This window comes from Hydra vulgaris, chromosome 04 (genome assembly GCF_038396675.1).
Source record: "Hydra vulgaris chromosome 04, alternate assembly HydraT2T_AEP".
In the NCBI taxonomy this organism is placed as follows: Eukaryota; Metazoa; Cnidaria; class Hydrozoa; order Anthoathecata; family Hydridae; genus Hydra; species Hydra vulgaris.
In genome coordinates, this window is record NC_088923.1 from 26634658 (window position 1) to 26658287 (window position 23630).

At 26.7% G+C, this 23630-nt stretch overlaps 1 protein-coding gene and 1 long non-coding RNA gene across 2 annotated transcripts in view; one reads left to right on the top strand and one right to left on the bottom strand.

The window, feature by feature from the left end:
• Positions 1-1462: 1462 nt before the first annotated feature.
• Positions 1463-23630, top strand: part of LOC101240048 (adenylate cyclase type 2) — a 105531-nt gene continuing 83363 nt past the window's right edge. Inside the window, exons 1-2 of the mRNA XM_065795921.1 lie at positions 1463-1861; positions 21164-21768. Of these exons, the coding sequence (XP_065651993.1) occupies positions 21190-21768 (579 nt within the window). The 5' untranslated portion in view covers positions 1463-1861; positions 21164-21189. The remainder of the gene's footprint in view (positions 1862-21163; positions 21769-23630) is intronic.
• Positions 7634-10042, bottom strand: LOC136079712 (uncharacterized). Its single transcript, XR_010638152.1, has 5 exons — positions 9913-10042; positions 9138-9236; positions 8349-8447; positions 7859-7921; positions 7634-7773 (listed from the first exon to the last, which is right to left on the bottom strand). It is a non-coding gene; the product is annotated as an uncharacterized LOC136079712 (long non-coding RNA).

The following is a 23630-nucleotide window of genomic DNA, read 5'->3' on the forward strand; positions in this document are numbered from 1 at the left end:
ATATTAAGCTTAATTTTGACGCATATGGGGCTTAAACTGCCATTAGTACCTTTCTTAAAAAAATGAAAATTCTATAAAATTATTTCAGTGAAGAGAAACAAATCTATGATATTTCTGCAGCTAAACAATCATTCTAGTTAATAAAAAAAAAAGACTTGAAAAATGTAATATTTACATAATAATAATCGAAATGTAAAAGGGTCGCGTTATTAGACAACTTTACCCTATATTTACTTTGAAAAAAACTACTTTTTAATTATGTATCATTTTTGTTTATGTATCATTTTTATTTATGTATCATTTTTATTTATGTATCATTTTTATTTATGTATCATTTTTATTTACGTATCATTTTTATTTATGTATCATTTTTATTTATGTATCATTTTTATTTATGTATCATTTTTATTTATGTATCATCTTTATTTATGTATCATTTTTATTTATGTATCATCTTTATTTATGTATCATTTTTATTTATGTTTCATTTTTATTTATTTATCATTTAACTTAATTAAGTTATAAACTTAAGAAACTTTACTCTTCCAGTTTGAAAAATAAATTCCTTCTCCAGCAAAAAAAATGTTTCTTCTAGAATTTGAAAAAGTTATAAATTAACATTTAAGTTTTGTCGTTTAAAATCCTTTCCAATGCTTTCTGTGAGGCTCTCCTCGGTCGGCAGCTTCAATTTCCATATCCGCATGCTAATATATTGAACGTGGTCTTATCTATTTTTGTTAAAGATTTCATTTATTTAACTCTCAGTAAATATATAAACATACCTCTTCTGTACAGTCGCGAGCAGTGAATTGTACACAACAGTAAATTTCTATGTTTTTATTTCTTTGTACCTAAACTTAAATAAGTTTTAATAATTTGTATTATTATTTGAAAAATATCGTAGTATTTTCTCCTCTTAGTTATGGATTAGTTATGAAATAAAAAGAAACAGAATACGTTACCATTGAATTACAAGACGAAAAGATAAAAAGTAACCAAATATACTGCTGTATACAATTCACTGCTCGCGACTATATATATATATATATATATATATATATATATATATATATATATATATATATATTTACCACAAAATATTTGTGAAATTATTCATGCTAAATGATAAGAAAGTTTTGAATTTTAAAAAAAAACATACGTGTAATTTATTAAATGGTTTATAGGTTTAACTTTCCGTTGATTTAAGCGTATCGATCAATTAATTTAACATATGGATGCATCGATCAATCAAATGTAAAAATCAAACCTTGAGCTTTTTCTACTTCTTGAGCAAGTAAGAGTTCTTAATCATAGTGCATTAGTTAATAAAAACATGTAATTGTAACGAGTAATTATAATTCATAAAAGTAGGTGACACGATAAAAAACCAAATCAATCACATGATCCTAGCAGCTGTATTTTTCTATAGCTACAAATAGTTCGCACAATTGCTTTGAATCGCATTTTTACAAAATGAAAACAAAGGTTTCATTTCTTAAGAACAATTATTTAAAAAAATATCGTAACCATATTGAATTTCCATAAAGTTAATTTTATTAAAGGAGAAAATATTTTTCTTATTGTTGCAAAAAAAAAGTTTTAACTTGCGAAGTAAACCTTGTAAATATTTTCGTATCACAGAAAGAATTTTACATCGGAGCGGTAAAAATCGTTCATCAATAAGCAATCATTAAATTATTTTGAAAGATTCATTCTAATGTTAAAATATTATTTAAAATATAGAAAAGAACAAAAATATAAAATATAGAAAAGAACTAGGGTACAGGAAACTAGGAACTAGGGTTTTATTATTCAAGTATTTTGAAATATTTTCAAACAAATAAAGAGAGTCATGACCAAGGTAAGAATAAGATTTTGAATTGTTTTGTTGTTCACAATTTATTTGCTATTCCGTTATTTATTAGTTATATCCCGATACATATATATATTTTTTATATCCCTATTCTTAGTTTTGTTGTTTTGGCTTAAAATTAAAGTCTTTAGAATCTATAGAATGTGTGGTTAACAGTCATATGGTCATACGCTTATGCATGTTCCTGATAAATAAATTTTAATCAATTTAGTTATGTAGCTTTAAAATAATTGCACTAAGTTCAGAATTATAAAGTACGTGGCGTAAGGGTGTGTAAGTACAAAGCTTAATTTTTTTAAATAAACATTGTTTAAAACACTATAAAAAAAGCAAAATAATGTTTATCAAAATAATTTCGTACAAAAGAAACCAAAATTTAAATAAACTTTTTTAATTTTTTTGTGTGCAAAATATTTTTAAAAGATTTTACGATTGAAGGAGCATTAGCAGCTTTTACATTTCACGCTTACAACTACATTACACGCTTAAAACGACATTACACGCTTACAACGACATTACACGCTTAAAACGACGTAACACGCCTAATGCATTTTACCGAAAGTGGTAAAAGTTTTAATACGTGAAATGAACGGAATTGTAATGAGGTAATTTGGTTAAAACAAGTTGAGGTACTTAACATGCAGAGAGAATTCACATAAGGAATGCACGGAATTGATCTAATTATTTTGTTGTTCATTGCATTTTTTACGTATTAAGGGGTAACCATTTAAAAAAATAACTAGAAGTGGTTGTGTTAAGCACTTCTATTCATAAATCAACAAACATGGTCAAGCGTAAAAATAATAAAACATGGTCAAATGTACAAACAATAAAAATTTAGATCCAAAATAGTTCACAATTAGTTTTTCGAACTTTTCTTTATTAAAAGTGTCTGTAACTAAATAAATGTTGCTCTTAATATTTAAAGCCGCTGCAAGAACGTTTGTTGTGCGTTCTGATACTTTTATGACGTCGGTTGTGCGTTCTGATACTTTTATGAGGCTTCTTATGCGTTCTTATGCTTAAAACGCATAAAATTTAAGCTCGAAACCTTTTTGAAATATTTAAAACCGTTAAATAATAACATCTTGCGTCATTCAACTTTAAGTTTTAATGTAAACACGCAAAAGGAGAGAATCCTCTTCATCAATAGGCATATATTTATGCTTCATTAGTGAAAATTCTCTACATATATAGTATGTCGATAATTTTTATATATCTTCTGCATACATTCGGGCTTGAATGGTGAATCGAGTAGAAGTTTTTTCTGTTAATAAAAAGAGTCCCAATACGCATTTGTGACTATAACAACATTTGAAAATGGAATTACAACTTGCCTTAAGTTTTAATTTTCATTTCTGACAAACTTCAAGTTTAAGTTCAATGATTCCACGTGATTAAAACTTTGATTTAAAACGTCTTTTTTCCCACATGGTTAGTGCTTCACCCCACGTGGCTTGTAAATAATGCGCAAAGTGGTCATGTTATTCGTAACAATTAAAACTTTTCTGAACCAAATTTTTTTTAAAGTTTCCTAATCAAAATGTTTTTACCGATCTTGTTACTTCAATCGCTTTTTCAAGTCACAAAGAGCTCAACTCTTGTTTATCACTGCTTGCTGAACCAAAACCTGAAACAAGTAAAACATAAATTAATGTCGCAAAGGGTTGTGGATTTCTCGTTATTGTAGTTGCTATCATTTGCATTTCTTTAAAAAAAATAAGGTTCCTATTCTCAGTAAGAAAATAGAAACATCTTTAGCTTTTAAAATAAAACGTATTTATGTTAACTTAGGGCCGCATGTCAAAGGTCGCATATTAAGGCCACATATCAAAACTATCCTTCAAATTTACGAGCGTAGTTTTATTATTTCAATTTTTTGCGGTGCTTTAATTTAATTACTGATGATACATTGGTAATATCAAAAAAGTCTTAATTGAACTGGTTTTGGTGGTCAGTTCTTCAAATTTTGCATGATGCTTCAAATTTTTTTTGTATTGTGGTTCAAATCCGGTGGTCTCATATATTCCCTCAGATAATTTCCTGATAAATTCCTATAAAGGCATTTATTTACCAGGATATAAAAACTATTATTCTTAAAAAATAATAGCTTAAGTTTCTATTATTATTCAAAAAATTTATAATAAATGAAACTTTAATCTAATTTTTTTTGTATGTGCTTTATAGACGTAGAAACTTTGTTTTTTACTGGTATTGCTTTCTTTATAAATTTCTATAATCATACTTGAAGATGCTTTCTTTAAGAATAATACTGACTTCAAATTTAAGTAAAGGTCTAATATTTGTATTATAAAAGGAATGTAAAATTTATGTGTAATTTTTATGTACTTCATGAGTAATTTATGTGCTTTATGCAAAGTTAATATGTAACTAATAAGTTTTCTAATGTTGATCAAGAATTCTTTCAGGTAATAATCAACATTATTATCACAACTTACCAATGATTGATCCACGGGGTAAACCAATAAAACGGGGCAATGATTATTTGTTCAATCAACTTTTACACATTTCTTTCAATTTAACAGGTAACAGTGAAACTAATTTATCTCTTGAACACTTCAAAAATGCGGTTAGTTAAAAAGTCTTCTAAATAATTTAGACTGATTTTAAAATTTAAGTGTTCAACAAATTAAAAAAAAAAATTCCTCAATTTTTTGAGATAGATAGTATAGAACTTGTTGAATTATTAGTTTGAAATAGTTTAATGAATTGCTTGAAGTGTGCAGGTCAATGTCTTACAAATCAGCTAGTTGCTTGAGCCAGTAGCAACTTAGCTGTGCTTGCAAGAAACAGTATTATTACTTTTTTACGTCTATTTTAACTAAAAACCTTTAGTTTTTAGTTAAAATAGACGTAATAGATTGCTTTGGCTGTATATACTTGTTCTTGAAATCAAGTTAATAGATAAAAATAAATAAGTTAAAAAGCAACTCAATCTCACGCTAAAAAAGTACGTTATAATAAGCGCAAGGCCCAGACCGAAGCGAGCATAAAAATTTTTTTTTTTGTTTAATCACTATTGTTTTGTAAAAAAAAATCGTAAACCTGAGTGAAGATCACAACCATATTGCTACGGCTCCGAATAAAAAATCGTTTAAGTAATGCTATTTTACTTTTCGTTTCTTTTGATTGCAAGTTGAAGATTGCAGAAATATCAAGCCAACGCTAAATTTTAAAATAACCATTTAAGTTATGCTTATAATTCGGATACCAATTATATAATGCCAAATATATATATATATATATATATATATATATATATATATATATATATATATATATATATATATATATATATATATATATATATATATATATATATATATATATATATATATATATATATATATATATGTATACTACTGTGATCAAAAAGTAAGGTGAATTTTTTTATAAAATGAAAAATCTTTATTTATTCTTCCAAATCTGTATCGTCCCCCTCAAAATAATCCCCCCCCGGCCCCAATGCACTTTTTCCAACGTTTTTTACAGTCATCGAAGCATGCCGTAAAGTCCTCGGTAAGGATAGCCTTCAATGCGCGTGCCGATTTACGTTGGATCTCTTCAATGGACTCAAAACGATTTCCCCGGAGTGGTCTCTTGAGCTTTGGGAACAGCCAGAAGTCACACGGTGCTAAGTCGGGCGAATACGGTGGTTGTGGAGCAACATGGGTAGAGTTTTTGGCGAAAAACTCACGAAGAACCAGTGCTGTGTGCGAAGGCGCATTATCGTGGTGCAAAATCCAAGAGTTATTGGCCCATAATTCCGGTCTCTTTTTGCGAATAGCTTCACGCAAACGTCGCATAATGCTTAAATAATATTCCTTGTTGACAGTTTGGCCAGTTGGAAGGAATCCGTAGTGCACGACACCACAATAATCAAAGAAAACAGTCAACATGACCTTGATTTTTGAGCAACTTTGACGTGGTTGCTTCGGTCTCGGCTCGCCTTTTTCACGGTATTCACTCGATTGGTCGGTTGTTTCAGGGTCGTATGCGTAGACCCAAGTCTCATCGCCAGTAATAATGTGTTTGTAGACGTCTTGATAGTCAGAAAGCATTGCTTCACACGTTTTAACGCGACGCTCTTTTTCAAAGAAATTGAGAAATTTCGGCACCAAACGTGATTTGAGTCTTCTGAGGCCCAAATGATCCTTCAAAATCGCTTGCACCAACCCAAATGATATTCCAACCATGTCAACAAGGTCTCGAATGGTTAACCGACGATTTGCAAGCACCAATTCTTTGATTTTGTTGATGTGGCGATCATCAATCGAAGTCGATGGTCATCCGGAGCGTTCCAAGTCATCAACACGTTCTCGGCCTTCTTTGAAGTCTTTGTACCACTTGTAAACATTTTTTTGAGACATAGTCTCTTCACCGAAGGCCTTTTGCAACATTCGATACGTTTCAGCAGCAGAAATATCATTCCGCAAACAGAATTTAATAGCACTTCTTAGCTCAACAAAGTCAGACATCGTTAAAATCGCCGAATGCACTTTTGGTACTTCAGAAACAAGCGTAAACAAAAAAAAATAATTATGAGTTTGACATGTAATTTGGCGCAAATGTTAATGACATTCCTACCAACTTAAAAATAAAAAGATTGGACGATTCGAATAAGGCCGAAAGTTGAAATTAAAAATTCACCTTACTTTTTGATCACAGTAGTATATATATATATATATATATATATATATATATATATATATATATATATATATATATATATATATATATATATATATATATATATATATATAAATATATTATAATATTCAATATTATTATAATATAAATATATGATATTCCTTGCTATATATATGATATTCCATATATATGATATTCCTTATATATATATATATATATATATATATATATATATATATATATATATATATATAATCTTGATTTGAAGTATGATTGTTACATAAAAATTGAAAATAATTTTTGTTTGTTACTTAAGAGTATTTATATATCGTTATAATATATTAACGATTTTAAACTTTACACGATTGTATAACGATTGTATTTATAAAATTATTACATATTTATATTATAATAGTATTGAATATTATAATATGTTTATAATTTGTAAAATATTTATAAATATTAAAATATACAAGTTATACTACTAGATAAATTGTAAAAAACGAGCGTAGAAAGAAAAAATGTTTTCAAACGTTAGGAGAAAACATATATGATTTGATTAAAAGCTAAAGGTTTACTTTTAAATCACGTGTTTCTTTTTAACAAAAATCATTAGGTATTACCCAGTAGGCACAGCGACGTGACAAAAACGTGAATTTCACGTTATTTTGGCACGTGATAATTAGGTGACTTTTTGGTCCCCATGAAATGACCAATTCACGTGATTTATGGACGTGTTTTTCACGTTACTTTTGGCACGTGATATTTAGGTGACTTTTTGGTCCCCATGAACTGTCCAAAAGACGTGCTTTTTACGTTAATTTTGGCACGTAATATTTAAGCAATAATTATGCTTTATAAAAACGAAGTGTTTGGATTTGTGTAAAGAAAAAAGACTCATCTTCGAGGAAATATTTAATACGTATTAAATTACATGGTTTTATTAGTCAGTATATTAGTTCTTGACATAAACATTTTGAATTTGTAATAAAAGCTGCACTTTTGTTAAAATATCCTCCTTATATCCAATAAGTACTAAGTACAAAGTCATAGATCTGCAACTTACGAAGAGCACGTTTCAATCCACAAAGAGCACACTTCAAACTTAATCTAACGAATCAGTCGATATATTCTCCATAAAAGCACGCTTCAAACATAATCTAACGAATCACTCGATATTTTCTCCAATAAGAGCACGCATCAAACTTTATCTAATGAATCAGATTTAGCTGAAAAGAAACGAATAAAATCTAAAATAATAATATGATTATTTAATAATTATCTTAAATCACAAACTTTTAAAACAAATCTTACTTGGTGAGTTGCCAACTATTTTGGCAACAAGATTTTCTAGTGTTGTTATTTGTTTTCTTTTATCTAAATCATTAAATAATTTTAAGAAAACATTACTACATACAATGTAGAAAAATAAAAATAGTCATTTGCCTTCAAAATTTTATACTCTGATTGCTATAAAATAAATAAAGATTAAATAAAAAAAGATATAACAAAAAATTCGACAGAAAATTAAAAAAATGAAGCACAAAATAAAAAATACAAGTTTGAAAAAATATTATTTATCTATATATATCTATATCTAATATCTATCTATAGATATATCTATATCTATATATATATATATATATATATATATATATATATATATATATATATATATATATATATATATATATATATATATATATATATATATATATATATATATATATATATATATATATATATATATATATATATATAGTTAATAACTGATGCGCGTGATTAAAAAAAGACCTGTACTCACCTTATGTTATAACATCTGATTAAATAATTTGTTTTCTTTGTTTTCCATCTTCTTATATTTGCATCTGTTTCTGCATTACCTTGTTCATACATTAACTCACTAGATGCAAAGGTGAAAGCTTTAAACAAGTAATCTACAAAGTTTTGAACAACATTAAATGTCATTTAAGAATGCACACAGAAAAATTATAACAATTTTTAAAAATGTAATAGTTACCACATAATCACACAACGTTATAGTGGGGATTTTATATTATGATTTTCCTTACTCATGGTGAGAAATTCACCTTGAGGCTCCTTTTGCTGTGGAAACATTCACCACGGCTAAGGAGCCTCATCTACCCCTAATTATATATTATATTGAAAAAAGTATAAAACTAAAAGTATGTAAAATAAAGTATTGTCAAATTAGGGTACTAATAAATACAGAGTGCTGAAAATTCAACTCAGAATCAAGTTGCATTCTCTAACAAGATATGAACTAAATTAAATTCTTGCTACAGGGTGCGATCACAAAAGAAGACGAAGAGAGGAAAAAGTGAATTTTCTCAAACTTTAAAAGTTAAAAGGTTATTGGGTCTTACTACAGAATAATATTCCTAGGCAATAACATAACAATACCATTGGGTCTTCCAAGTCAATAATATTTTATGCAGAACTTATGATTTGACATGCAGCTTAATAAATTTAATATTAAATAAGTTATAATAACTTATTTATTATTAAATTAATTTCATCAACAAATTTGACAGTCTAAAATAATATACAATAGGGTAGAAAACAAGTATACCTTATACTAGGGTTTGATCTTTTGCGTGTTGCAATATGAGAATTATCTGCGATAACTTTACACGATTTTGAACTAAGCTTTGTAATATATTTATTAAACCTAAATTGATAAAACTTAGTTATAAGATAATATAATATGTTTAGATAAAATATTATATATGTGAGATTTTATTTTTGTCAAAAATGCATTGCAACGTTATAAGATATCTTATACCCTAATACTTTTTTTATTAATTATTAAAAAACTACAATGCAAAATAATTATATTATTATAAAAGTAAAATAAAAAGTAATTAGAATAATGAATATATAATCTACATATTTCATATGATCATTATATTTAAAAAATCCGGAAAATTGTTTGCGGAAAATATCCTGAAAAAATTAGGAATATTTTTCCCCTCATTTTTCCCTCAATTTTGCATTCAGTCAAGTTATTTCTCAATTTATCAAAAACTTTTTTTAATTTTTGTATAAATGATGACTAAAACAACATAAACACAAATAGATGACAATAATATATACTTTAACTTGCATGTATGGTAAACTTTTCAGTTATTTGGAAAAAGATAAATTAAAAAAAAAAATATGCGGTATTCCGGGAATATCCCAAATAAGATAACCTCTGAAACCAAATTATAAAAAAATAGTAAATAAAATAAAGATTATGATTCCAAGTTTCTAATCACAGGTTTTGAATGTGAATAAAAAAAGTTCCAAAATACACAATATTTTGGCAACGTAACCTTCACGTTTCTATCAAGTAAAATTGTCACCTGGACAAGGTCACCTAAAATATACATGATTGAAACGTGAAGAAGGAAACTAGGTAAGAGCACGCATCAAACTTTATCTAATGAATAAGTCAATATTTTCTCCAATAATAGCTTGCGACACCAAATTTAGCTAAAAAGAAACATATAAAAACTTAAATAATAATATGATTATTAAACAATCATCTTAAATTACAAATTTATAACACAAATCTTACATGGTGAGTCATCAACTGTTTTGGCAACAAGATTTTCTGGTGTTGCTATTTCTTTGATCTAAATCATGAAACAATTTTTAAAAAAGGAATGCTATACTTGAGAGAAACTTGCTTTACATATTGGAAGGTCGTCAACATTGAAAGATAAGTATAATGCAGTTTCAAATACAATAGCATCATAATCATCTTTTTGTGGAAAAAACATCGAACAAATCCGCGTAAATAACCTGTTTTATATTGTACATAATAACAATAGTAATAAAAGTCATATAATATATATATAATAGTAATTTCATATAATTCATATATATATATTAATCATATAATATTTAAATAACATAAAAAAATGAAATAAATAAGTATTAACCTTTTTAAACAGGTACAGCACCAGATCAAGATGTCATATATGACAAAAAGATAAAGTATTTAACAATAATATATACATATATCAATAATAAATAACATAACACATTCATTTATTGATATTATCTTGGATAAATTCTTTAACCTTGTTGATAAAAACCAAATAAAGAAAGAAAATTTATTTTTGGTTTTTATCTAAACGACTCTTGAGCAATAATGTATGCAGAAGTTCTACAGACATTATTATTGCTCAAGAATCAAGAATAAGTTCTGCTAGAACTTATAATTTGTCCATGTAGCTTATTTAATAATTAAATAAGTTACATGGACAAATTATATTTTAATTTGATATTAAATTTGTCATAACTTATTTTGTACTAAATTAAGTAAGCAAAATGGACAAATTTGCCAGTCTAAAATATTATATCATAAAGTAGAAAAAAAGCATACCTTGAATTTGAGTTTAATCTTATTTGTGTGGCAAATAGGGACGCTTGGTACTAATTTATTTAACTTAATTTGATATTACAACCTAAAATATATTGTACTTTTTAGTTCTGTTTTAAATGCATTGCGTTATAAGATATTATATAGACCAATTTTTTTTTAATTATGATAATACTATAATAAAAATTAATTATATTATCTAATATAATTAATTTTTATGTATAACTACTATATTGAATACAAAAACTATACTATAAAAAAGTAATTAATATAATAAAAAATATTATTTCACATTTCTTATGCCAGGTTTTTATTGAGAATAAAATAAGTTCCGAAAGACGCGATATTTTGGCACGTAACTTTCACGTAACTTTCACGTAAAATAGTAACCTGGACGAAGTCACCTAAAATACACGTGATTGAAACGTGAATAAGACGTTGCGTGCCTACTGGGTAAGTTTTTATAGTTTTTATGCATTATAAATCGTTTATAATATTCACTTGATTTAATTATTACCAAATAAGTTGAAAACTTTTATGCTTATGTAAGTAAAAAGTTGCGCATGGTTTCTGTTGGGCTTTTCCCTCTAAAACAAATTACACGTGTCAAGAATTGGGTTTCAACTCCGTGAAATTAATTATAAAACAAAAATTATTAAGTTTTTATTACTGGTTTCACCGTTACGTAAATGTAGTATAATATTATACAAAGTTATTGTAAAAAATGAGTGGAACCAGTGATAAAAACACATATTCATATTTGACTTTAACACCTCATAAAACATATGTAAAAATGCCAGTGAAATCAACGTGCTTTTGGTTTACGCCAAGATCGTAACAAGTTTGTGTCTATGCTGATTTTAATTCTTAAAGTGAGACTTAATGTGCCGGCTGGGTAATTTATTTTTTTTAGTAACTTTTTATTATTGTCCTTTATTGTATTTTTTATATCTAACAGTATTGCTTTCGTTAACTTCTCATAACTGAATTACAGCTTTTAGCACATTTTTTATTCTAATTAAATTTAATATTTTATTTATTTTTGACTTCACCACTTGTAAAAGCTTGAAAAAACTTGTGCTATAAATAGTTAAACCAGGTCCAACAACACAGGGATGGGGATGAGGATGGGGGGGAGGGCACGTGCCCCCCACTTTTTCTTGAAAGGAAAATTTATTAATAAAATTCTAGATAAAGAAGACTTTTTATAAGAACTGATGATTGTTCCCTTCTCCCTCTCCACTTCAAAACCCGTGTCGTCAGCCCTGTGAACTGATTTTAAATCTAATTTTTCGTATTTGGTATCTAAGATTTCTTTTGGTATCTGATTTTTAATATAAGATTCTAATTAGGTATGTAAGCAAAATATTACACTTTCTAACATCTTTATTTTTAACCACACCCAGTGGGCATGTGTTGTTCGGGGGACATCCGTCGGACTTCATACAGACGTCTGGACGTCCATAAGACGTCTAACAGACGTCTTCCGGACGATGCGTGCCCACTGGGCATGACCAAAATAAATATTTTATAATGGCTGTCTATAATTAGATTATTTTGTGAATACTAAGTATAAATAAGTAATAAAATTTAATTAGAAAAATTTAGTTTTTAAAAATAAAAACTTTGCACTAATGTTTCTAATTAATTATTTACAGTTGTATTTTTAACCAATTGCAAACTTTTTAATTGTAATCTTTTGAAACCCATGTTTCAGTTTTAAATTGATCGAACTGTAAAATGTCGATTGCAAAATCATAATTTTGTAAATTTTCGAACTCGCTCCTTTAGTTTAATGAGATTTTAAAAACAATATGTTACTAACTCTATTGGAACTTTTTAGAAAAACTAATTTAATACAATTGATCTATCAAACAACGAACCAACTTTTTTTTTAATGCCTTTATCTTGGTACCATAATTCTGTTTTTGTTTTTAACATGCTCGTTAACATGTATTTGACGGGCAAGCTGTAATATAGTTGAATCTTAAGTTTGACAGAAATGTTTGTGTCTGAATATTGTATAGATGTTTCAATCTGCATCCATTTTGTTATATCTTATTTTATTTTGAATTGTTAATTTATTTTCTTCAAACAATGATCTATAATACGCTTATTCCAAAATAAATATATTTATTTCAAACATCGTTTTAAATCGAAAATTAATGACATATAGCTAAAAATACCAATGCTTTAAAAAAATACTATGGCTGGTTACAAGTTAAAGTTATGCACTTGGTTGGTCACCTAAGTAAAGATTTTCATGAATTAATTGAGTGTAGTAAACGTCGTAACGCAATAATTTTAAAGTTTAAAAATTAGACAAAAACTCTCTTTTATGCCAATCAGACGGCACTTTGCAAAATTTAAAGTGTTGATAAAGAATAATTGTCAATCTATCACATCACTAAATACTATCACGTCACTAAATACTGTTACGTCACTAAATACTATCACGTTACTAAATACTATTATGCTACTAAATACTGTCGTCACTAAACTTGTAATCAAATTAAAAACTTTGTTGAATCATGCTTGTTTTAAATGTTTAAAAAGTACAAGCAGCATTAAAAAAAAAATTGACAACATTGGAGCTTATTTATAAATGTGGATGTAATGGTTCGTAGCAATCTATACTTAAGAAAAGTTTTTACTAAAAGTAATGACTTCTAATCAAATGTTTTCCAATTATTAATAGAGCCTTTCTTGCTGACTTACTTTAGTGATAAAATAATAATTTGGAACAACTTAGTAGTTTTTGGAATCGTAATATTAGAAACACTTGGAGAATATTTTTTAGTAATGAAGGAATATTCGCTGATTTCACAAAAACAGACAAAAATTAAATAGATAAGTTCGCTACCTTTTAGAAATCATGTCAAGCGCACAAAAAATAGCCACAAATTATTTCGTGTTTATTGTTTAGATAAAACTGTACGTTCGTGTTTATTTTTCCGTAAAACTGTACGTTGATCTATATCCGTGGTATCTTATGTCATTATGCATAAAATACTTGCTCTTGGACCTTGTGTTGTAAAACTCTGTTTGGCAAGAAAGTACCAGCAGAAACAAGAAATGAGCAGCAGACACAAGAAAGAACCAGCAGAGACAAGAAAGGAGTAGCAGAGACAAGAAAAAAACAGAAAAAAAAAAAAAAAACAGCAGCAGAGAAGCAGCAAAATAAAAAAACAGCAGTAGAGACAAAAAGAAGCAGCAAAATTAAAAAAAAACAGCAGAAGAGACAAGAAAGAAGCAGCAGAGACAAGAAAGAAGCAGCAGAGACAAGAAAGAAGCAGCAGAAAAAGTTTTAAAGTTGAATGGTCTACTTGAATTAACTATCTGATTTAAAAGATTCAAACCTTCATCTGTATGCGATAAAACGACAAATTCTATATTGTGTTAAACACATAATAATACAGTAATTATAATAAGGATGTATTTTGTAGCTATTTGTATTTAAGCAGACCTTTAGTGGTTCAACATCGTTATGGTTATTGTGAAATCAATAGGTTAAAACATATTTTAAAAAAGAAACAACTTTAAATTGTTTACTTAAAAAAAAAAATGTCAAAACTGGATCAGCACTAGTTTGCATCACAAAAATTCAAATAATTAGTTTCACAGTTTGTACTACTGAAATTAAGGTTCAGAAAAATATTCTTTCAGTTTTTAAAATTCAATATAAAATGATGATTTCTTCGGTAATTTTTTTTACCTTTGGTGTAAAATCTAAGTTGCAGATTTTGATAAACATGTTCTTCTAAATGTCAAATAAACATGTTCTTTTAAGTAACATAACATGTACATAACATATGTACATGTTATGTAAATAACATAACATGTACCTAACATATAATAACATGTTCTTCTGAAAATCAAATAATTCAAAAACTTGCATAGTTTATTCAATTTGATTAAGTTGTTCTTCTAAATGTCTAATTATTTATTATTTATATTTTAATATGTTTATATTTTTAACTATAATAATCATTTCCAAATAATCTTTCTTTTTTTTTCTCTTACTTTACGAGTTTTTGTAATTTTATTGTTAATTTATTTTAACATTTTTTTCTGAGTATTTTAGTTAAAATACAACGCAGTTGAGAATTTTTTAAAATGCAAAAGTGATTCGAGGTAGCCCACTAGCCTTTCACTTTTTATCTTTCATCATCCATCTTCCCAATAAAACTTAAAAATACTTTAATATTAAAACTCAATAGAAACACTTTTAAATTTTTATTGCAGTTTAGACTAAAATGTAATAAAAACATAATTAATACTTTTAAAATCTATAAAAAAAACATTTTCAATTAAAAATTTTTTAAATCTGTATCAAAAATGCAAGTGATTTTTTTATACACATAAATGCTTTTGTTTTTTTTTTAATTGTTTTTTTTATATAATTACAAAAAGTTAAGTTGTTTTTTTAAACATTTTTAACCAAAGTTTTTCTGTTAAACCACATTTGATAATTGTAAATTATTTAATTGAGAATAACACGCAGATAGTAGAAGAACTTTCATAGTCTACCTTACAAGATGAATCGTTTATTTGAAACTTTAAATACATTTTTAAAAATGTTTTTAATTGTTATAACATTTCCTACTTGACACTTCAATGAACTTTGATCTATGGATTCTATTTCAAAAAAAAAAGAAAAAAAAAAGCAAATTAACAAGATATTTAAAAACTATTATTATTAATATTATTATTATTATTATTATTATTATTATGATTGTTTACTGTTGTTTAGATTACTATAAAAATAGTTCATATTACTATATTATTTTTATAAACATCTTTTTTAATTTAAAAGTTTACGACTTGATTCTGGAATTCCTTCCTGTCAAGCAATTTAAATTCACTTGACAATTTGTTTTACAATTTTATCCGATTATAAAATTTTTATACTTTTCTTGTTCTGGTTTTTTAACTGATAACTATTTGCATTCCTTTTGAAATATTTGTGTACTTTGTTCTTTTCTTATACAAAATTGTTTGAAATTTTGTAGTCAAATAGTAATGGGTAATACTTTGTTAATACTTTCATTTAAATACTTTCTTTTGCAGAATATCTTTGCTATGTGTAAACCATTCACATTTCAAGATTGTTCTTATAGTTTTGTTTTGTAACTTCTGCATTACTTGAATATCATTTTCATTTGCATCTAAAAATAATAAAGCACAATATTCAAAATAAGGTGAAATAATTCTGTTAAAAACTATTGTTTTTGTCCATCAAGTCAGATAATCTGACGAGGTATATTATCATGGTATATATATGGTATATTATCTGATTGATAATTTATATATATGGTATATTATCTATATGGTATGTAATCAGATTGATAATTTATCAGATAATTGGATAATTGATAATTCTCATAAGATAGCCCGTTATCTTATACCTAATATGTTCAGAAAAATTCAAATTGTAATCAATTCTAAAATCCAGGTATTTGACACATTTACTGAATTTATCTACACATTAAACTACCAACATTTAGTTTCAATCCATTTTCACTGAACGATGCACTAAATACTTTCAATTCATCATTTAACGTAATTAAATGATAAATTAACGTCTTCGATTTTTCATGACTCTTACCTTCATTAGTAGTAGACTGTATCAACTGCAAATGTCGGCCAACAAGGATCTTTTTTTTTTTGTGGTTCTTAGTCGCAAAAAATTTTTTCTAGGCCTTAGTCGGCAAAAAAAAAGATGCGTCACCCCCTTCCCTTTAAGATCACTTCGGGACGACACTGAACTGAGGTAATAGTACTAAATCCAAGGGCAAACCAACCACGGGTTAGTTCAGATAATATATGATCACCAGTTCTTACTCTTTGAGTTCTTCCTGATAAGTAACTTGTAATCCATTAAAGTACTACTCCTTCTATTATTTAGAACTTTCATCTTTCAATTATTATTTTTCTATCAATTGTTTCGAATGCTCTCATTAAGTCTAGCATAATTGTAACGGTAAACATCTTACCATTAATTGCTGCTATTCATTTTGATATGGTTATTTAAACAGCTATTTCAGTAGAGTAATTTTTATTTATTAATTTTTATTAAATTGTTTATTTTCTTCAAAATAAGTAGATAAACGTAAAAGTGCTCTTGAGTTTTTGTTAAAAAGTAAATTTATAGAATGTTTATAGTAGTAACATGTGTTAATAGTGCACATAATATCAATATAAAACCATACACTGCTAAAACATTTAGTGGTGCCATGTCTTGTGGTAACTTGGGCAATATCACTTTCTTTATCCGTATTATAGCAGATGTATTCCAAATTTTAGTTATAAAACCTGTTCTTATAGATAAAAGTTTAAACTAATGACTGGGTGTACTTTTTTAAAGTTGGTACATTCATATCTTCACATTTACTTTTTTTTTAATTTTTCTTTTACTATTTTATCAAGTTGATTTCTAGAAGTTTCTGTTCTAAATTCATTCATTCCAATCACATGATGTGATTTTCAGAAGTTTCTCAAAATTCATCCGTTCACTCACATGATGTGATTTTTTTAATGTGAGCCACACAGTTGTTTTATTTTTTTTTTAATTTTCCAATTTTGTAATCGATTTTTCATTTTTTTTTTTTTGTTAAGTAATTTAAACATTTTTGTTAAGTAAACATCAAGAATGCTTTTAATTTTAAATATATTGTATTTATCAGCAACGAATTTTCATTTAAATCATCAAATACAATATCTTCCCATCAAAATGAACGTTACGCTTGTTTCAGTGAAAGGTTTTTAATGTCTTCCTCATAGCAACACTTTCATCTATAAACATATTATTTTAACTTTGTAATACTCCGATTTTAGTTTTCTTAATAGGTTTTGAAATTTCTTCATTTTTTACAAACTCTGTTTTGTTTGAGGCAATCTTCTTTGTTCACTATAAATTTGCTCATTGTTTTAAATGTGCACCACTGTTCGGTTTTTCTTACTACTTGTCACCAAATTTGGATCATCATCCATTTATTGAATAAATACTGCAATTACAAGTCTTTCCGAGCTATTAAATACCCCAGTTGTTCAGACAAACAAAAATCCCCAGCCAAAATACAATGACGAAAACTTTACATCCATGTTTTGACAAAAATAAATGGCTACATTTTGATGGGCAAACAAAAATCCCCAGCCAAAATACAATGACGAAAACTTTACATCCATGTTTTGACAAAAATAAATGGCTACATTTTGATGGGCAACAAGACTTACGTAAAATGCGACTTTAGCCATTTTCCTGGTAACAAATATACTTAAATTTTTTATTGCGGTGCAAGCAACATGTATATATATATATATATATATATATAATTTTACGGACAAAACAAGGAATTTTTAGTTGCGGAAAAAAAGAATTTCAGAAATTTATAATCAAAAGTAGGGTCGGATCCAACATTTTTTAATTTTCCAGATAGCTAACTTTCAGACATGAAGCAAACTCCAAACATTTTTCAGCAGATCCAGTGGATCAATATTAAACTTAAAACTACTCATAACTATGATGCCTTTATATTTATTTTCAATAATGTTCATTCAGTTCTCATAAAAGTTTATAAATTCAACTTTATTGTTTTTTTGACTGTGACCTATATACACAACTTACAGATATAGATATATATACAGATATTTAACTTCGCTTTATAAAGCTATACCTAAATAAAACACTTACAACCTTTTTTTCTTTATTTCTACCACAATTTGTTCAAAGTTTATACCTTCTCTAATCAGAAGTTTACATTCTTTATTCTGCGTACTAGAAGACACTTTTGGAGATGTAATGCTCAACTTTAATTTCAATTTTAAAAGTATGTCAATCACATGTGTTTCAGTCAAACCAATTATGTCAAGTTTTTAGTTTCAACTCAATAAGACCATTAATATTTGACAAAACACATTTAAATTCTCTAGGAAAGTGTGGTTGTTATTGAATCCTTTAATTAACTTTCTCTCTTACTCCATTAAATATTTAACAACAAACAAATTTTCTAGGTAAGTTTGATTGTTATAGAGTACTTGACTTTCTCTCTTACTTTGTTAAATATCGGACATCCATGTTTCCCATGTACAAAGTGATCACACAAATGATTAATGTTGTTTTCTTTGATAAACCAATAGCAACGAAGGCATAACTTGTTCTGATACTCACAGTAATAAGGTTCATGATTTTTTTCAAAATATTTACAGGTAGGTTCATCATGTAATAAATAATGACATTTATATGACCACGAATATGTAATGTAACTTGAAAATCCTCTCTTTAAAGTAATTTTTGTTTTTTTGTCTATATCAAAAATTATAATTTACTATTATTTTTTCTTAAGAGTTTTCTCTTCGCGATGTTTTAAGTATCATCAGGTACATGTAAAAGAATATCATTTTCCTCAATATTTTCATTCTCATTATTTTCATTAATATTTAAGTTCATCATTTCAAGAAACATCTTCTGAGCTTCTTATTGAGTTTTTTCTTAATCTTACGAACACCACATTTGAATTGTTTATTTTTTACATTATATATCACAAGTTGGATTCTATCAAACTTCTTATTTGAAAGACTCTATCTAATAACCATTTCACTACAAAACTTTTTTTATTTTTTCATTTTAATGGCTGTATTATATAGCAATCCTTCATGATCATTCAAGGTAGTCTGTACCTTTAGAATTTTTTTATTAACTGGAAGATATGAAAGTTTGATGTTACCTGACTCTACTAGGCTTTCAATGACCTGTTGGTTGGCTTAGCACTGTAATTTAGTATTCAGTACTAAAAAGATTTTATTTCATTATTTAGTTTTATATTATATTTTAGTAAACACATTAACAATTTTTTGTTGTTGTTATCCATATTGCTATTGTTTAGATTCTTTGTGATTTTATTTATTATTATTATCTTTACATTCATTACAAAGCCATTTTAAGTTAACAGAAAGATCTGGTTCAAAAAATAAGTTTATTTTCTGTTAGATGAGAGCATTCTTTATAAGACCATGGACAACTACCTTACGTTAGATCGACTCGCGATTGGCTAATCACTTTTACTTTAATGTAATAACTACTTCTAAATACAAGTGAAAAATAATTGAAATTTATTTTAAATACAAGTGAAAAATATTTGAAACTTTTTTTAATAAAAAGAACTATCCACTATGATAATTGGCATGAAAACAACATTTTAAAAAATAACATTTTGTTTTATCTAGTTAAGATCTGTAAACTTACATGTCAAACCATTCTAGATTTTATACAAGTAAAGTATGGTAATCTTCAAAATTGAAATCTTTAAAATTACTACGACTCAAAAAAGTCCTAAAAGACTTTAGACAATCTTTTTAGAAAAAAATATTTGTTATTCTTATTAAGATAACAGTTAAACAATTTTCGATTAAAAATTCTTTTTTAAATTAAAAAAAAAAAAAAAAAGAATCCAAATTATTCTCTTTATAGTTAATTTTTTATGTAGTGTCAGATTAATATACTAAATTACAAAAACTCACAACGTATAAGCACACAAACAATTAATTATTTATTTGTATTAATGTTGTCAACAAGAAAAATAAACAATTTTCTGATACGCATTTCCCTCTTCTTTGTGAACAGTCATGGTTTTTCAATCGTAGAGAAATTTTTTCAAATTTATTATCATTATTAGGAAGCCAAATAGCGCCCATGTTGCAATAAAATAGTATAAAGATCCGATTGCGGATAGTTTGACTCAACTACTTTACTATTACCATTTAACAGTGACATTTAATAGTATAGTAATCGAGTGAGATGTATATTTTAGTGACACGTATATTTTACCCTTAGAAAATGAAAATAAAGCGGCAATGTGACGTATATTATTACCAAAGTTAATACTTGTACTATAAAAAACCTAAACGCAATTAATAATTAAAAAAGAATTTTCTTAAGTAAACAATAAAACTATTACTTTTTTAGAAACAATTAAACTTAAAAGCAAAATTTTTTTAAACATTCGCATCTTTTGTATTAAAATCTGCATTCATAAAATATTTTGTTATGACTGCCACTATTAATAACACTTTGAATTTATTTATTATTCTGCACCTGTCACGTATAGATAAATAAACAAATAAATGTGAAAAAGAATATCATGTATTTTTTTCGGCAAAATTTAATTTTTGACTTAGGAACTTCCTATCTATTAAATCTAGAAGATATTTTGAATCATTATCTTTAGAAATTCAAAGCTTTGGCTGACACGTCATGCAAATCTATCCGTCAGATGTAAATACTCAAAAAATGACTCTTCCTCCCAAAAGATGTTTGAGTTTTCTAAACTCGACATTTTCAAGCAAAGAATTAGAAAATATTTATCGGAACTACATTTCTGAACGAAGAAAATACATTGTTTTTTTTGTTTTACTAATTTATATGACTTATAACTTTGCTTATATTTTGGTTTCTGTAGTGGATTTTACTAAGGAAAAAACTTCCAAAATAATAATTCGTCTAATAATAATTGGTTGCAGCATCTTTTTTTCAAGTGTTTGTCTGGCCATCTACGTCTTTTATCGCAATTCCAAAAGATATTGCTGCAAATACCTATGCATTGTTTTATGGTTCATTATTTACCTTCAAATTTTATTAGATTTGGCAGTATCAAATAAAGATGATGATATTTTATTAAGCAGTGGTATTATAGTATACATGTTTTTTATTTACAAAACATACTCCATTGCACCCTTTCGATTGTACAAATGTATGGCATTGTCATTGTTAGTGGCACTTTCTCATGTTGCAGTTATTGGTATAAAGAACAGTTTTAAAACTTCCTATTTACAAGTAAGCTGTACTTTATTTAACTTTTAAATTTTTAAATTTGACAGTGTTTTAGATTCATAGCTTTCTTAGCGTGCATAGACGTCCATACGGATGTCTATGCACGCTAACTATGCACGATAACTCACGTTATTATGCACGATATCGTGCATAAACTAATCAAGCGGGTTTAGAGGCCGTAGAACGTTAAATATAAAGTTCTATGGCCGGTGTGTAAGTTATCCAAAAAATTGTAACTAGTCCATAAACTAGTAAATGAAAGTAACTAACACACAATTTTTAATGACGCCCGTGGTAGATCAACTTGTAATGGCTGATCCAAACAGTTTTATATCATATAAAATTATCGAAATTGAGTATAGATTTTAATAAAAAAGATTTTTTTGTAATATTTTGCCGTTTATATAAAATTTAATTTCAAATTTTCATTTTAAGTATAATTAAAAAAAAAAGTTTTTTGTAATACTAAACATTGTTATAATATTATTATGTTATAATACTTATAAATAAAAATAAATTTAAAATAGCAGGTGTACAGGTTTAAAATATCAGGTGTACCGGTTTAAAATACCAGGTGTACCGGTATAAAATGAGCGTTAAGACACAAACATTTCGAAAACGTTTGTTGTAAACATTTCGAACGTTTGTTGTAAACAAGCCTTAACTTAATTTTTGGCTGGTATAACACACGTCAAACATTTATTTTACTTCAGGTCATTGAACAAACAATATCATATTTTTTTCATCGTGCTAAAAATGTCGAATTTTTTTAGCAGAAAGTGATGATTTATGGAAAGTATTAATTCTTTATTTTCATTTGAAGAAAAGTGCTGGAGAATTGCAACTAATGCTTGTTGAGGCATATGATGATCATGCTCTTTCAAAAACATCATGCAAAAAAAGGTCCCGTCGACTCAGAGTTAATGATTTTGGTGTAAAAAATTAAGTACGTGCAAGGCCGCCAAATAAGTTTGTTGACGCTGAATTGCAAGCAATTATTGAATGAAGATAATATTTTGCGTCAAAAGCAAAAGGCAGCAATTTTAATTTCTGCACACAATTTCTGACCATTTAAAATTTCTGACTTTTCTTCTGACCATTTAAAATCTATGAGAACGTTTTTTTCCAAAAGTGTGAAAAATGGTTGTTAAGCAAGTTGTTAAACTAATAAGATTTATTTTTTTGAGATTTTTAATAAGATTTATTTAATATTTTTAGCATTTAAGAAGATTAACTACGCTTTTATTTTTGTTGCAAATTTTTTTCCATGTAAACTGAAAATTCATGCAGCCCATAAATTATTATGATTAAAAAAAAGTGACAATAAGGAATAAACCAGAAATGAAAATTTCCCGGAAATTTTCAACTCGGGAAATTTTGAAAATTTTTAAAAAAAGATTATTTTATAATTAATGGTTTAACTTTTAAGTCTTATTGAGGCAGTTGTTATGGATAATTTTATGGTAAAGTATTGTGAAGCAGAATATAAAATTTTTAAAAAGCCCTCTTTGAAAAACACTTTTTTTGGTATTTTGTTTTTTTTATTGTAACTTCGAGTAGCAACTATGATAAATTTTTTCAAAATTTTCTAAAATTGTTTTATCCTTTTATTTGGTAAGCATACTGTCGCTCAGTGTCATAGGAAGTTTGTTAAAGGCTAAACATTATTTACACCCCCATCTCTAAAGGGGGAGGAGTATTTTTTAATGTTTGTTAAACTGGCTCACAAGTTACTGAAAACTGTAGTATTGTATATAAAAGACTTAATTGAATATTTACGGTATTGTACAATTTTTTATTGATTTAATGGCGTTATTCAATAATGAAAGGCAAAAAGTAAATTTTTGATAAATTTGAACTATTTA